The sequence below is a fragment of the Heteronotia binoei genome, chromosome 9 (assembly GCF_032191835.1).
Source record: "Heteronotia binoei isolate CCM8104 ecotype False Entrance Well chromosome 9, APGP_CSIRO_Hbin_v1, whole genome shotgun sequence".
Classification (NCBI taxonomy): Eukaryota; Metazoa; Chordata; class Lepidosauria; order Squamata; family Gekkonidae; genus Heteronotia; species Heteronotia binoei.
In genome coordinates, this window is record NC_083231.1 from 46,797,176 (window position 1) to 46,811,717 (window position 14,542).

The 14,542-nt window shown below is 41.0% G+C and overlaps 1 protein-coding gene across 1 annotated transcript in view; it reads left to right on the plus strand.

Moving 5' to 3' along the window:
- DDX60 (DExD/H-box helicase 60) overlaps positions 1-14,542 on the plus strand; it is a 150,529-nt gene that overhangs the window by 116,062 nt on the left and 19,925 nt on the right. Inside the window, exons 30-37 of the mRNA XM_060246552.1 lie at positions 2,305-2,505; positions 3,229-3,333; positions 3,952-4,093; positions 7,701-7,822; positions 8,520-8,667; positions 11,292-11,434; positions 12,364-12,515; positions 13,212-13,274. Coding sequence (XP_060102535.1) covers positions 2,305-2,505; positions 3,229-3,333; positions 3,952-4,093; positions 7,701-7,822; positions 8,520-8,667; positions 11,292-11,434; positions 12,364-12,515; positions 13,212-13,274 — 1,076 coding nt within the window. The remainder of the gene's footprint in view (positions 1-2,304; positions 2,506-3,228; positions 3,334-3,951; positions 4,094-7,700; positions 7,823-8,519; positions 8,668-11,291; positions 11,435-12,363; positions 12,516-13,211; positions 13,275-14,542) is intronic.

A 14,542-nucleotide genomic window follows, 5' to 3' on the forward strand; every position in this document is an offset into this window, starting at 1 on the left:
GACCTGGGTGAGCTAGAGGCCTTCAACGTAAACAATTTCTCCCTGGGCTGACCCTCCATATGGCCGACATGTTACATGCATGTCAGATTTAAGGGGATCCAGGTAGAAGACCACCAAGCAAGGTGTCTTCTGGAAACTGTTTTGGGGGGAGTTGTCCTGCTCCATTTTGAGACACTACAGTGTGGACCTGGTTAAGATACAGGCATCAGACTCCCAGAGTACCTCCCTGGGGACCACCCACATAGCTGCAGTTGGCTGTGTCTTCCTGGGACCAACGAATCAGCCCTGGCAACATGATGACTGATTGGGGCCAAGCCTTCCATCCTACCTGGAAAGGTGACAGGGACAACCAAGCCTGGCAACCGGGACTCACTGCACAGCTGTGGGAGGGGGTACTGGTGGACTAGCTAAGGGAATGTGTGGGAATATGTGGCAGAGGAGAAAGGATGCTTTTTTGGAGGAGCAGAAAGGGTACCCCACAGCTGGGGAAGAGGGCAGTAGGTCAAGCCCCCCAGAAATCTGTAGATAGTTTGGGTGCCTGAGTGGGAGAGGAAACCCCAGGCAGAGACTCAAGCAACTTAGGAAGAAAAGAAGTGCTTTTTGGAGGAGCAGAAAGGGGACCCCACAGCCAGCATGCAGAGAAAGGGCGGTTTTCAGAACCCACAAAAGTGAACAGTCCACCCCCAAATCAAGGAAAGGAGAAAAGAGAGAGGGGCAATGCTTTTACTCTTGACAGTTTGTATACAGGCCAGGAGATTCAAAAGGTTTCTCCGCCCATCCCAGTAATCCGCCCCCCTCAGTCCATCAAAAGATATTCTTTCACACAAAAGAAGAACAAGACTTGCAAAAACCAGATGCAAACAGAGGACAGGAATGCACCTCCAGTAATTATACACATCCCCCCCCCCCATCCTGAAGAAGTCAGATCAATGCCTGTCATCTTCAGATTGTCACTATTGGTCCCTTGATGGCTAGAAATATCCCACCCATACCCACTTTTCAGTGCAAAACTCCATGGGTAGAGTTTCTTTGTCAAGAGTGCACAAGAGATTCCGAACCGGGCAGAAAGTTCGGAGACTTCCTGGTCCGAACATGTGACTTTCAACTGAACTGTCCAAACCTCGAACAAGGTAAAGTCCAGGCCAGATTTTGTTTGGTGTTTGGGTCTGTGACCATCGCTATTCAGCATGCTTTTTAGTCGAGAAGCTGAGGAGACCCCCCCCCCCCAGGGACACTGCTTTTTTACATCTCAGAAGTAGAGGAATAGACCACTCCTGGGACCACTGGAGAACAGAAGATTGTTCACTTATCGTGAAGTCTTCCTTCTCTGTGATCCAGAGTGGTCCATTCCTACCCACCCTTTCTTGTGGTTTCTTCAGCTTCTGTACTGTTCCGGGTTCTGAATCTGTTAATATGTTGCTCGCTACCCCAGGCATAGGTCTGCTTCAGAGGTGGGGTTTTGCCCTAAGAATTCTGGGGGCAGATTTAGGGGAGAGTGTTGTCTGTGTTTTTTCTCTCCTTGTTATATGGTATTAGTAATGTACAGTGAGGTGTGAGGGCTCGAAGACTGACTGGAAACAGAGGGTCAAGCCCCTTCCCTCCGGGTTCAAGTCTGCAGGCCCTGCCCACAGAGAGGTGGAGCTATGATCCCAGGAGTAGAGGAGTGGACCACTCTTTGACCACAGAGAAGGAAGATTTCACGTTAAATGAACAGAATCTTCCGTTTTCCAATATGTATTCCCAGCAACTGTATTTTGTAAAAAGAAAACTGAATTAAAACTTCAGGTTAATGTAAAATTTGTTCTGCCTTGTTCTCAGGTGTGTAAGTAATGACAACATAATATCTTGTATTCTTCTTAACATGACAATATAATATCCTGTATCCAGAATATCTGTTCCTATATGCTTTGTATTTAAAATCTTTCTGCAATAAGACTCAGGGTGCTCTTCAGATTGTGTTGTTCTGTTTGTTTTTCTGTTTTATATTTTGTAAGGTATTTTGAATCTCAACTAAAGAGAAGAGTGGGGGTAAAAATACCTAAAATTCATTAAAACAAACTACATAAATAAAATTAAACACATTCTTACATTAAATTAGTTAATTTAGGGGTTAAATAAGTTTATCAAAAATCAACTATATTTTAAAACACTGTATAATGCATCTAAATAAGAGTTGTACTTTTCTGAATCCATTCAAGTGAATGGGCCTAGAATTGTGTGACTTGCTTAGCGATTGCACTGGTGATTTCTAATTTTGCTTGATTTCTTGCTTTGATTTCTTATGCTTGGATTGCATTTTTTCAGATGTCTGGACGTGCTGGCCGGCGTGGTCAAGATTTGCTGGGAAATGTCTTTTTCTATGACATCCCTTTGCCCAAAATACAGAAGCTCATGAAATCAAATGTACCTGAACTTCGAGGACAGTTTCCTCTGACTATTTCTCTGATCTTGAGAGTCATGCTCTTGGCTTCAAAAGCAGATGACAAAGAGGATGCACAAGCAAAGGTGATCTGTCCTTGCATGAAATTTAGCTTAAAGAAATACACTTGTTTTCTGAGTATTCAAGTCAGTGTACTTTAAAATGTTTTCTACATTCTTGCTACTTAGTGTACAAGTTCCAAATCAATACTAAATGCTGGTGTTTTCAGCAACTGAATTGAATTGGTATGGTAGGAGGGTGATGCTTGCTGCACGCCCCCCCCCCCTCCAGTGATGCACAGCCTACTGCTCTGGAAGGTTGGCCAGTCCTCAGCAGTAGGATGGGGAGGGCACAGTATTCTGCAGGAAGGTGCTTGTCAGTATGGGATCCAATCTAATGACTTTATGAATATATTTACATTATTCCCCCCTTTTTTCTTTCTGTCATGCTCTACTTAGATAATAAATGACCCATTCCATATTTGTTAATGCTATGTTCTCAGTTAGTTGTGTATACAGTTAAAGGACAGGGGGCTGACTCATGCAGTTAGTTTTCACCAATAAAAGAGGGGCAATTACTGCTGATTCTTCCCTTCCACTGGAGATCTTCATACTGTTCCTGGGGGTCCTTTTTCCCTCATGAGCAGCTTTTCAGGGATCATTTTGACCTGACAAGGAAAGCAAAGGGGTCCTGTTCTCTGACAGAAATACCATCTGTTGATGAAGATTTACCACAGAAAACAACCTAGCATTCCATATATTTTCTAATAATGCTAGCAGTGTATTAATCTTTTTCTCCCCTTCTTTAAGGCTTTGTCATTACTGAAGCATTCACTTCTGTCCTTCAAGCAACCTAGAGCCCTGGCAATGTTAAAGCTCTATTTTTTATTTTCTTTACAGTTTCTTGTGAAGGAGGTAAGATTTCAAGCAATCTTATTTAATTATTGTTTGGTCTTACACTTTATCTGCTATCACCTCCTGGTGGCCAGAGTTCCATGTGCATGCAGGGATGCTATAACCAGTTTAATAAGAAGATCAGTATCTGCTGTACCAACAACAACAAAATGTATCTCAGTAGCATTTTCAATGAGGTGTGAACTAGCATCATCTTTCTGTGAACTGAGACTAATGTTGCTACCATGTTCTATACTTCAATGAAATCTGCTTCCACTTGTGGGCAACAGAACGGCTAATTCCTTTAGCTGCTGCTATTGAGTATGTTCAGTAGTATAGTATTTATCAGCAAAATCTGACAGTTGCATGTTTTTGTTGATGCACTTCCCTTTCTGAAATCTCAGCAGAATGAGGTGTGAAGATAACAGCCTTAATCAACATTGCCTTTATCAACATTATTTTACCAAAATAACTCTCTTAAAAGATTAAACCAGTTTGTGTTGTGTATTATGTACCCATATGGTATACATGTCCTTGACAGTATTTTGTCCAGTCATAGGTTAAAGTGAGTAAAAGACAGCTTTTATCTTAAAATGGCCTTTAAAAAAATCTAAACAGATATACGTTCTGATATTTTAGGGCTATGTTGATCGTGATGGTAATACTACCGGGTTTTCTGGACTTGTCACCCACTTGCATTATCATGAGCCTTCCAATATTGTCCTAGTTGAATTTCTTGTGAAGGGCTTGTTTCACAAGCTGTGTCAGCGGAGCAAGGAAGGTAAGTCTAGACAAGGAGGGAAATCAGTTCCTTCTTTCCTCCTCTGTTGCTATATTTTTGAAGGGAAGGGTGAGGAATGCTCAGTGTACCCCACAAACTTTCTTGGAGCCCATCTGTAGACTGTTTTTGGTATATGTTGGCCTGGACAGTAAGCTGATTGTATAGGAAATTCAATGTGACTATCTAATGGAAATGTTGAAATGTCAACTTAATGGGTGGCAGACAACAATACTCCTTTTTCAATGTATAAAAATACAATAATTTTAAATTACAAGTTTTAAGTGAAAATTAAGCCATCGATTTGTCTAGCTTTGGATCCAGAGGTTTTGTACTATGAAGTGAGGAATCATCTATTGAAGGAAAAATTCATCCCTTTGGATGAATGTCTGTTCTCCAGTTGTCCAAGATGGGGCAGTCTCTACTTTTGTGTGAAGCTCCTCCCTATGGGCAAGGAAAAACAACTGTGCCCACAAAACAGACCTTGTAATTGACTAAGAAGATGTTTATATTAAATAAGCATAACAGCATTTAAAAACATTCCTATGATTTTATAGCAAATTCTCAAATTCCAGTGTCTCGTAAAGCAACAATAAATAAATTCTTCCTTTGTGACTCCTCATGAAAATTACTTCTTTCCCAAAGTCCCGAAGGCGCCAAAATTCAAAACGCCAGGAGGAGTCGATGTACAGCAGGGGTGGTCAACGGTAGCTCTTCCGATGTTTTTTGCACAACTCCAATCAACCCCAGCCATTGGCCATGCTGTCTGTTGAAGAAATGTTTTGAGAAGTGGGCTTATAGAAGTGATGTTTTGAGAGCAAACTGTAAACATTGTTATTTGGCTTGCAAAAAAGCTTTGTATAGCGGAACGTGGATCTTCTAGCTAGGAATCACGTGAAGGAAACTTTCGCTTTGGAGCCAAATCCTGTACATTGACTCCTCCTGGCGTTTTGAATTTTGGAGCCTTCGGGACTTTGGGAAAGGAGAAGTAATTTTTGCGAGGAGTCACACAAGAAGTATTTATTATTGTTGCTTTATGAGACACTGGAGTTTGAGAATTTGCTATGAAATTATAGGAATGTTTTTAACTGCTGTTATGCTTATTTAATAGAAACATCTTCTTAGCCAATACAAGGTCTGTTTTGTGGGCACAGTTGTTTTTCCGTCCTCATTCTCATTGTGCCGCCACTGGCTTTTTGTTCCTCCCTATGGGCAGGCAGGGTCGTCAGACTTGTGATTCCTGAAGGGGGAGGGGCTTCAGAACAGTTTGTCTCTTTGGAGAAAGCATGGACAGGTAACTTGATGGAGGATAAGGACAAAAAAAGAATTTGCTGCCCAACCAAAAGAAAGACAGTAAACCCAAGAAATGATCTCTTTCCTTTTGTGAATCCAAACACACTTCAAGTTTTTGACTGTCCCAAACCTCTTAAGGGAGATGGCAGCCCAAATAGGTTGTAGCATTTCATCCTTCAACAGGACATCAGGCCAGAACACCCACAGTCCCCCTTTGGATGACTATCACAGGGGCTTTTACTCACTGAAACTGTGGGGCTGGTTCCAACCTTTGCTGCTCACTGGAAGGCTGCAGTTGGCTATAGGTGAGCCCAAGTCACTGTGTCAAATGGCTTTTCCACATGACAGATTCATGCAGGTTACAAGAAGCTGCTATCTACAGAAACATCTTCTCAGGGCCACACAACACTTGTTGGACATCAAGGACATAAAACCTTTCCCAGAGTATCAGAAGACCTTGGGGGTTTATTTGATTTTCTTCATAGTCCCAACAAGAATGTTGTGTTTGTCTCAGTTGTCCTTCTGGATGTTGTGGAAATGCTTCTTTTCTGAGAGAAAGTGACACTGCTTCAGGACCAGCCTAGGTTTTGGATGAGAAGCACCTCCCCCTTCAGGAATCATGCAAGTTTGGCAATAAGGAGCTTCTCCCAGTAGTAGAGACTGACCCACCCCTGGACCACTGAAAAGGAAGATTCCTAGTAAATGCAACAAATCTTCTGGTTCCTTTAATAAAAGATTCTTCATGAAGCAGAAAAATACCATTGGGTCCAGCAATTATTTAAAAAGAACTATAAAATCTATATTGAAAAATACTACATGATAACTACACAATAACAAATCCTGGTATTATACTAGCAGGATCTGGCTGAAAGCCAAACAAAAGAAATTCTGTTGTAGCTTTTATAAGTAATAATTTTTTGTAAAGCCATGCAGTATTTTTGTTTGTGTTCTGACCTACTGTACCAGTCATTAAAAACCAGGGCCATTTTGAGCTGTAGAAAGGAGGGGAAGGCAAGAACTCCTTTTCAAGCCATATCACAGTTGCCAACTCAATCTGGCTTTCCTTTATTGTTGAATGGGCAGTCCCCAACAGCTGGTATGTGGCTAGAGAAAGAGAGAGGCAAGTACAGGGAATCCAGACTACTCATTTGAAAAAGTGACAGCTAGTTTGGCCTGCAGTTAGCCACTCATCCAGGAAAATTGCCAATAACCTGTCTACCTTCAGATATGAACTAGATCAGGCAACATAAAACCATTATCTGAGCATTTTCTCAGTATTCTCAGTGGAGGAACAAAAGCATTATAATCAAAACGACAAATTAAAGAATACACTTTAATGTATAAACTAGATGTGGGAGCCATAGTGCCCACCAATGGGTTTTCTGGTACCCATTGTTACTTTTCCAAGTTTATCTTCCTTAAAGCAAATAGTTTTCCTTCATTTCATTACAGCAGGGAATGATTAAGAAGAACCTCAAGACATAACCTTTGTGTATGCAAGCAGCATCCATTAAGAAAAAAAATTCTTCCATTGTAATTGGATACTTGGTTTCCATTCTGTGACTGGCTCCAGTACCTCATGGCAGCTATTTTGTGATTGGCACAAGTTCCCAGTTCCAGCAGTTTTTTTTAGCACCCACTCCCTATTCTCCAAACCAGGGTTTTTTTGTAGCAGGAACTCCTTTGCATATTAGGCCCTCACACCCTGATGTAGCCAATCCTTCTGGAGCTTACAGTAGGCCTTGTACTACTTGTGCTAACACATGTTACATAAGCACTTCCAGTACTGTATGTAATGTCTTTTTCTCAGTGCTACAAAGCACAATTGGTAATTTCAAGTTCTAGATGCTGATATATCTTCTAGCATAGTGCACTCTCCTTATACTATATATATGAATCCAAAGTAAATTTAATATATAATTAGGAGAAGCTATAGGATGAGCTTCCATTTTGTAATAATATATACAGAAAAATTATAGGAGATTCTCATTTCGTATGACTTTCATTCTGTAAAAACATCTTACAGTAATAAGCCTGCTGCTGTAACAGTAGTACTTCATGAGCTCCAAGTAGCCATGAAAAAAGCAAAATCCAAAACCTTTATTAAGATCAAGTAAAATGATAGGAAACGTTATTAGCTTTCAAATTCTCTGGAACTCTTCCTCAGACTGATGCTACCACTCCCATCCAAGATGGAAATGGATGTTTCAGGCCATTTGTCTGCTGCTCTGAAAACAATTGGTATCATAGGGTATTCATTTCTAAATGAAATATGGTACCATCAATTAGTTTGATGTGAAATTTCTGTATGAAACAGGGTCAAGGCTTTTTTCTGAAACTGTGATGGAAAAGTTAGTGCTAGTATTGGCACATCTCTTTGGAAGAAAACACATACCAGCTGCTGTTGTGAATTCTAAAAGGAAATTTTACCAATCAAAGGTAAGATCAAAGCCTTATTTGCTAAACAAATGTAGGAAAAAAAGAAGAGCAGTACGAAGAAGAGAAGCTACTGCAGAGGAGGAATGGAAAAGGTACATGAACTGGCAGTTATAATCTGGGAATGAAACAATTCAGGGAGGAAATAGTTTAATTTGGAGGTTTCCTTTCTTGCAATGTATGTCATCTTAGGACGCTGCAACTTTTTGGGACACTAAGAATTATCATAGTCAAGATGTACTCAATTACATATACCATGAGTTAGCTCAAAGCTGTGTTGTTGAGCATCTGATTATGGTCCATCGGTCAGATTGGAAGTGAGCCGGGTGGGTTTAGTATTTTGGCCTCTTGCCATGGGAAGTTTACTATTTGTCCTGTAAGTATTGTAGCACAGTGTGATCAAGCACAATGGAAGATTCTGAGATCAGGCACAGGGAATATCCCAGCCTCTACCACTGGCTGCTTCTGAAGGAGCAAGGGAAGACAGTACTGGCAGACAAATGGTCACTGTGCAGACATGCAGATACTGAGTGGCTAGTAGAACCTAACACCAGTAACTGACCATGACTGTCCTGGGTTCCACTGGCCACTTTCTAGCCAAGTTCCTGTATGGTATAGCAGCCAAAGCACCTGTGGCTCTGTCACCACCTCCCAACTCTTAGCAGTAATCTTCTCTCAGCAAAAATTCTGTCATCTTTAGGTGTTTCTTGAAGACCTTCCTGAAGATTTTGCTGCTGCTTTGCATGAATACAACTGCAAAATACAAGAAAACTTCGGGCAATTTCTACAAAAAGTTTCTACAATGGCTGATATGAAACAAGAATATCAGCTTCCCCTTTCAGAACTTGGTATGTTTATATTTCATTGACTTGAAAGAGATCTGCATCTTTTCTTGTGATGTGGCATTTAGTAGGGAATCCTGTGTTAAGGCACTCCATGCATCAAAATCAAATTAGGCCTTCTGTCCCTTGACTTGACAAAGCTTATGAAGTTACATATATTTATTATTTATTTACACAATTTTTTCACCCTGCCTTTCTGCCCCCAAAGGATCAACCAAAGCAGCTAACTAATAAAAACATATAAATTAAAATATTACCACAAAGCTATTAAAATGAATACACAAATAAATAATTAAAACAAAAGATAAAAACAACAGTTAAAACATCATTAAGAAAGAAGGGATCACTGAGGGAAGGCCAAACAAAACCCAGAAGTTTTAGTGCTAGTAGAAGATGGCAAAAGAGGAGGACACCTTAAATCCTAGGTCAGACCTTCTGCTGATCTACAACAGTCTCACACCATGTAAGAAAGAGAAGGCTTATGCAACTGTCTACATATTGAATAACTATTGTTTATTTATGAATACTATTTAGTCTGCCTTTCTCACTGGGACCAAAAGCAGATTATACAGTGTATAAACCAATTCAGTTGGTAGGATGGGGCATCTAATAAACAATGCAAAAGGATGTGGATTATAGAAATCAGAAACAAAACATAAGCATTAACAGATAAACAGTTATGCTCAAAGCATAAGCATTAACATTAAGCCTTGCTTACTAGCTATCCCTGAAACAAGTATAGTGATTGTGAGATAAATCAATCACAGCAGATAATTCTTAAAATAAATAATGACCAAGTACCTTTAAGCTTCAGTGCTTTTATTAGAATTTGGTCAAAACCTCCTTGAAACAGTGGCTTTCCAGTTAAATTAAAATATATGCAGGTGTTGGATATGTAAGTATGTAATCACCATATGCAAATTGTTTGTATCCAAATGAAACCTGCCAAGTGTCATCCTTCTTTGGCATACCGCAGTTAGATAAATAAAATTAAACTAAACCTTTAACCTGCCTTTTCCTCAATAGGGAAAACACATCACATTACTATATCAAAATATATAAAACAATGGCAGCAGCATCAGGCAACCAATCAAAAATGTGCACGAGATTCACAAGCAACACACAACATCCCACTGCTCAACTAGCCAGATAAGAAGGCCTTAGAAGGGTATGACTTTGATTTGTCAATGACACAACACTAAATGTAGCCTTATTTATTTAAAAGATTTATGTGCTGCCTTTCCATCTAAAGAGAGTCCTCAAGGCAGTGAACATTAAAACAGCATTCAAAATATAAGTGTATAAAATATTTACACAATTCAGTAAAATATATAAACAAAAAAAAACACATAGCGCAACCAGGGAGGAGGGCTGATAATAGTGGGAGAATGCCAAACAAAGCAAAGTCTTTATTCTTGTCTTCAACTAGAAGACAGAGAGCCTAATCTCTCTGGGGAGGGAGTTCTAAGGTTTTGGTGATTTGACTAAGGGGCCTTTTAGTGAGTTGTTTCTCATCTAGCCTAAGCTGATGGGGCACCAGAAGCAGGGTCTTCAAAGGTATCTGGAATAGTTGGGTAGGTTCCTGTGGCAGTCCTTTAAGTACTTGCCATAGGGATTTAGAGGGCAACACCAGCACCTTGAGTTGGGCCAGGAAGCAAATTGGGAGCTAGTGTTGATGGAACAAGACTAGAGTGAGGTGGTCCCTATGATCCAAAGCTCCAGCTGCATTTTTTATCAACTGTAGCTTCTGGAAATGTCCTCAAGAGCAGCCCTATATTCAGCAAATGCAGTCATCTAATTTAGATGTCACCGGGGCATGCACCACAGTAGCAAGATCTTTTCTACTCACAAAGGGCTGCAGCTGGTTTACCAGCTGAAGCTGGTGAATGGCACCACTGTCACCTGTTTATCCAACTGAAGGCTGGAGTCTAGCAGCACTCCTAAACTACAAACTTGCTATTTTAGGGGGAGTGCAATCCATTCCAAATCAGGAGATATCCCAATTCTTGTGTCAAACCTTCCCACCACAGTAGCACCTGTTTTGTCAGGATTAAGATTGCCATATTAGTACATTTATATGCCCAGTCTTTTTTGCCCTCAACATCTCTTTGGCTCATTTGCCTCAGTTGGTTGGACTTAACTAATCTTCAGGCACCTAGCTCAGTATTACCTACTCTGACTGGAGGAAACTCCCCAACATCTCAATCAGGTGTTCCCCATATTTGCCATGTCAGGTTTCTTGGACAAGACCTACCTTCCTTCCCGCCCATGCAGAGTTTTGAACATGATAATTTTACACAGGTCTCACATTCCTGGAAGAGCCACACAAAATCCAGTACAGTCACAGAGTACTGAAAACATGTAGACTGCTGTTGTAGATTCCCTGTTTCGCTGTTGTCAGAGCAGGAATGCACAGGAACTCAGTTCCAGCTGGCTTGGTGTCAAGGGGTGTGTCCTGATACGCAAATGAGCTCCTGGGCTTTTCTACAAAAACCCTGTACAAAACAATGGTGACATTAGGGGTGTGTGGCCTTTGTGTGGCAAATGAGTTCCTGCTGGCCTTTTTCTACAAAAAGTCCTGATAATGATGTGTCCTCATTCATAAACCCATATTTTGCAATATTTTTTAGATTTTTCAGGTACAGAACAGCTTGAATCTCAGCTTGCAGGTCATCTCATGAGCTGCAGTGAAGGAAGGACAGCTGTTTCGCCCTTTGTGTGCCTTTCAGGAAATACAGAACTTGATTTACTGAATGCAGACACTCTTGGCAGTGTAAGTCAAATGTATTAGAATGTATTCATTTAAATATTTATATCCTGCCTTTAAGAACACGCTTAAGATAAAACCATTTTTTAAAATTAATGTCCATCAATCCTGAGAAGCTAAATGAACAATAAGTTGGTGAACTGAAAATAAAATGGTTTTCTGAATAGTTTAAGGAACTTTTGTTTTTTGCTGTCAAGTCACAGCTGACTTTTGGGGTTTCCATATCCAAGGAGTATGGGGATAACAGCATTAATCAAACTGTTCTTACTGACTTATGGCAACGCCTCATGAGATTCTCAAGCCAAGAGACATTCAGAGGTGGTTTGCCATTGCCTGGCTTTGTTGTGACCCTGGACTTCCTTGGTAGAATCCCATCCAAATTCTAATCAGTTCTGAGCATGCTTAGCTTCCAAGATCTAATAAGATTGGGATAGCCTGGCTTTTTCATAAAAAATAACTTGGGCAAACTTAGAAGAGAATGTATAGAAAAAACAAAATCACAGTAGGACAAAATTTTATGTATAATGTTATTTTCTGAATTATTAATATGTGTGGCTACCATGTGGAGGTTTAAATAAAGCACCTATGGCCACAATAACTCACTGTGTTAGTAAATTAAGCCGACAAGTTATTATTCTATTTAATCATTGACAATCCACCCTCTCCCAAAGCTGGGAACAAAAGACTGACTCCTGGCATGCCCAAACAGCAGTCATCCATGCCGTGTCAAACTGCTCTGCAATCTCACTACTTTGAAAAGTGGTGGAGCAATATCAACCCACTCTTCTTACACCACTAGTTGGCAGTTTGCTTTGGCTTCAGGACAGCATTATTCAGGACAGTTGTAAGTTCAGGACAGCATTATCGTAATATAACAAAGGAACTTGCACAGTAATTTGAAAGAAGCAAGACATTGGCTTTGTTGTTTCTGGCAGGTCATATTGCGTACAATAGGTATTACTGCTGCAAACCTACCAGTCCTCTGTTCAAAAATGCATGATAATCAAGGAAGACTTATGCCACTTAATGCGTATGTTCTTGATTTCTACAAACATGGATCTTTGGCAGCTATGGCACAGGATAACAGGTAGGTGATTGTCTTCTGGATTTCACTGTCACTATTATTAATTGAAATGCTGGAAGTGCATACAATGTATGACATCTTTACTCATGTTCAACAACAGCCCTGTTTCAAGAAGATATTAGGGTCCGTTGTCTTATGGCCACTCTTAATCATTATATATCAAAGATCCAGAGGCTTATGCAAGCTGCAATTAATGCACAAGAGTTCTGAAGAGATGTCACATAGATTTCCTTCATTTTAATCAAACCGCTTCAGTGGAATTTCTATTAGATGCCAAGACCAGGGGAGGCCAAACTGCATTTCGGGAGCCACGTGGCTTTTTCACACATATTGTGTGGCTCTCAAAGCCCCCACTGCCCTCTTGGCTGTCTTGGGGAAGGCATCTGTCCCTTTAAATCACTTCTCTAAGCCAAGCCAGCTGGCTTGGAGAATGCATTTAAAGTTGCTTTTCTTTTCCACCTCTCCCTCCCTCCCCCCATCTATTTGCCTTCCTTCCTTGCAGCTCTCAGATCTGACATTTATTCTATGTGGCTCTTATATTAAGCAAGTTTGGCCATCCCTGGCCTCGACTGTTTCTAACAAAACATAGTTCAGGATAATTTTTGTTTGAGAATAACAGTATTACTAATTCAGTCATTTGCATAACTTGTTGAATAATAAAACTGCACAAAAACTTAACTTCGCAAATTTTTTTTAAAGCCTGCATGAAGGAGAGGCTTATTATTTGCTGAGAGACTTCGCCCTTGTTCTTAAAGCCATCAGGTATGTAAACAATAGCAATGTTGGGCCTACTATTAAGTCTTGTTGATTATCTATAGAACAAGATAAAGCGTTAGCAGCTTGATTTTGCCACACGTATACAAATGACTGTGCTGCCTATGCCTATCATTCAAAACTAATTTAGTTTTCATAATGAAAATCAGCTTTGCCAACACTTACAATCCTTACATGCAGAAATATAGATACTCATGATGATGTATAAACAGTGAGGAAGCCAGGTGATATAGGTCTGTGAAAAGTACTGTTTTTAACTCAGGTGGTTTTCTCTTCTCCATACCACCCATAACATAGTTCAAGCATCTGATCAAGACTATGTGATTCACCAAGGGTCAAAAAGTCAGGTCAATAAATTATCAAAACAGAAGATAGAATCTGAAGAATAGAACCTGATTTCTGGTATGTCAGAAAGAAAAACGTAAGATAGCTCTCTAGCTAATGACTTCACAGCCTCAGTTGCAACAAAAATGCTATATTCTCCGATGGTCCCTGGTAGTGGGACGGTCCGAAACTGCTGGGAGTAGGCTCCTCCTCCTGACACAGGGTCGTTGATCGCTTGATCTGGCCTGGGGGAGGGGCCTCTCCCTTGGAAACTCTCCAGTCTAAAACAGCCCTGTTAAGAGACAGGACGTGATTGTGGTGCTACAAGTGCAGTGATCCGAGCCGGCGGGAAGAAAGAGAAGCCTCTGCCTCTGTTTTCAGCTTCAACAGGCAACAAGCAGAGCACTAGCCGCCAGCGTAGGGGTTTGCCCCAACAAAAGAAGCATGGCTGTGAACTGCTGCGGAAAGCCAGCGGATAGGCCTCCATTCCTGAGCCTTTGGGGGCAGGGAAAGTAGAGAGGCGAGGTCACCTAAGCGGTTCCACACAGCACCTCAGGGCATAGTGCAGACGACCAGAATCCAGCATGGCCAGACAGCCCAACCAGCCAGCAGGTTACTCGCGAGGAGGTGCGGTAAGCTGGCTGCAGGAGAGCAGGTAGAGCTCTTACAAAAGTGCATGGATTTTTTGGTTGGGACGGGCCCCTGCCGTGACAAGGGGAGCCCACCTGGTGCTAGACAATCATTCCCCAGTCTCCCCTGGGGCTGGTATTGTTACAGCCAGGAAGGGGGGGGGGTGAGATTTTAAAACGCAGTTTTTTCCTTTCTGCATTCAGGCAGACGGCTTAAAAGAAAGAGAAAAGCAGGCTGTATGGGAATGTTACGGCATAGGGGGAAGGACAGAGAAATAAAGGGGGGCAGCCATCTTAGGCACT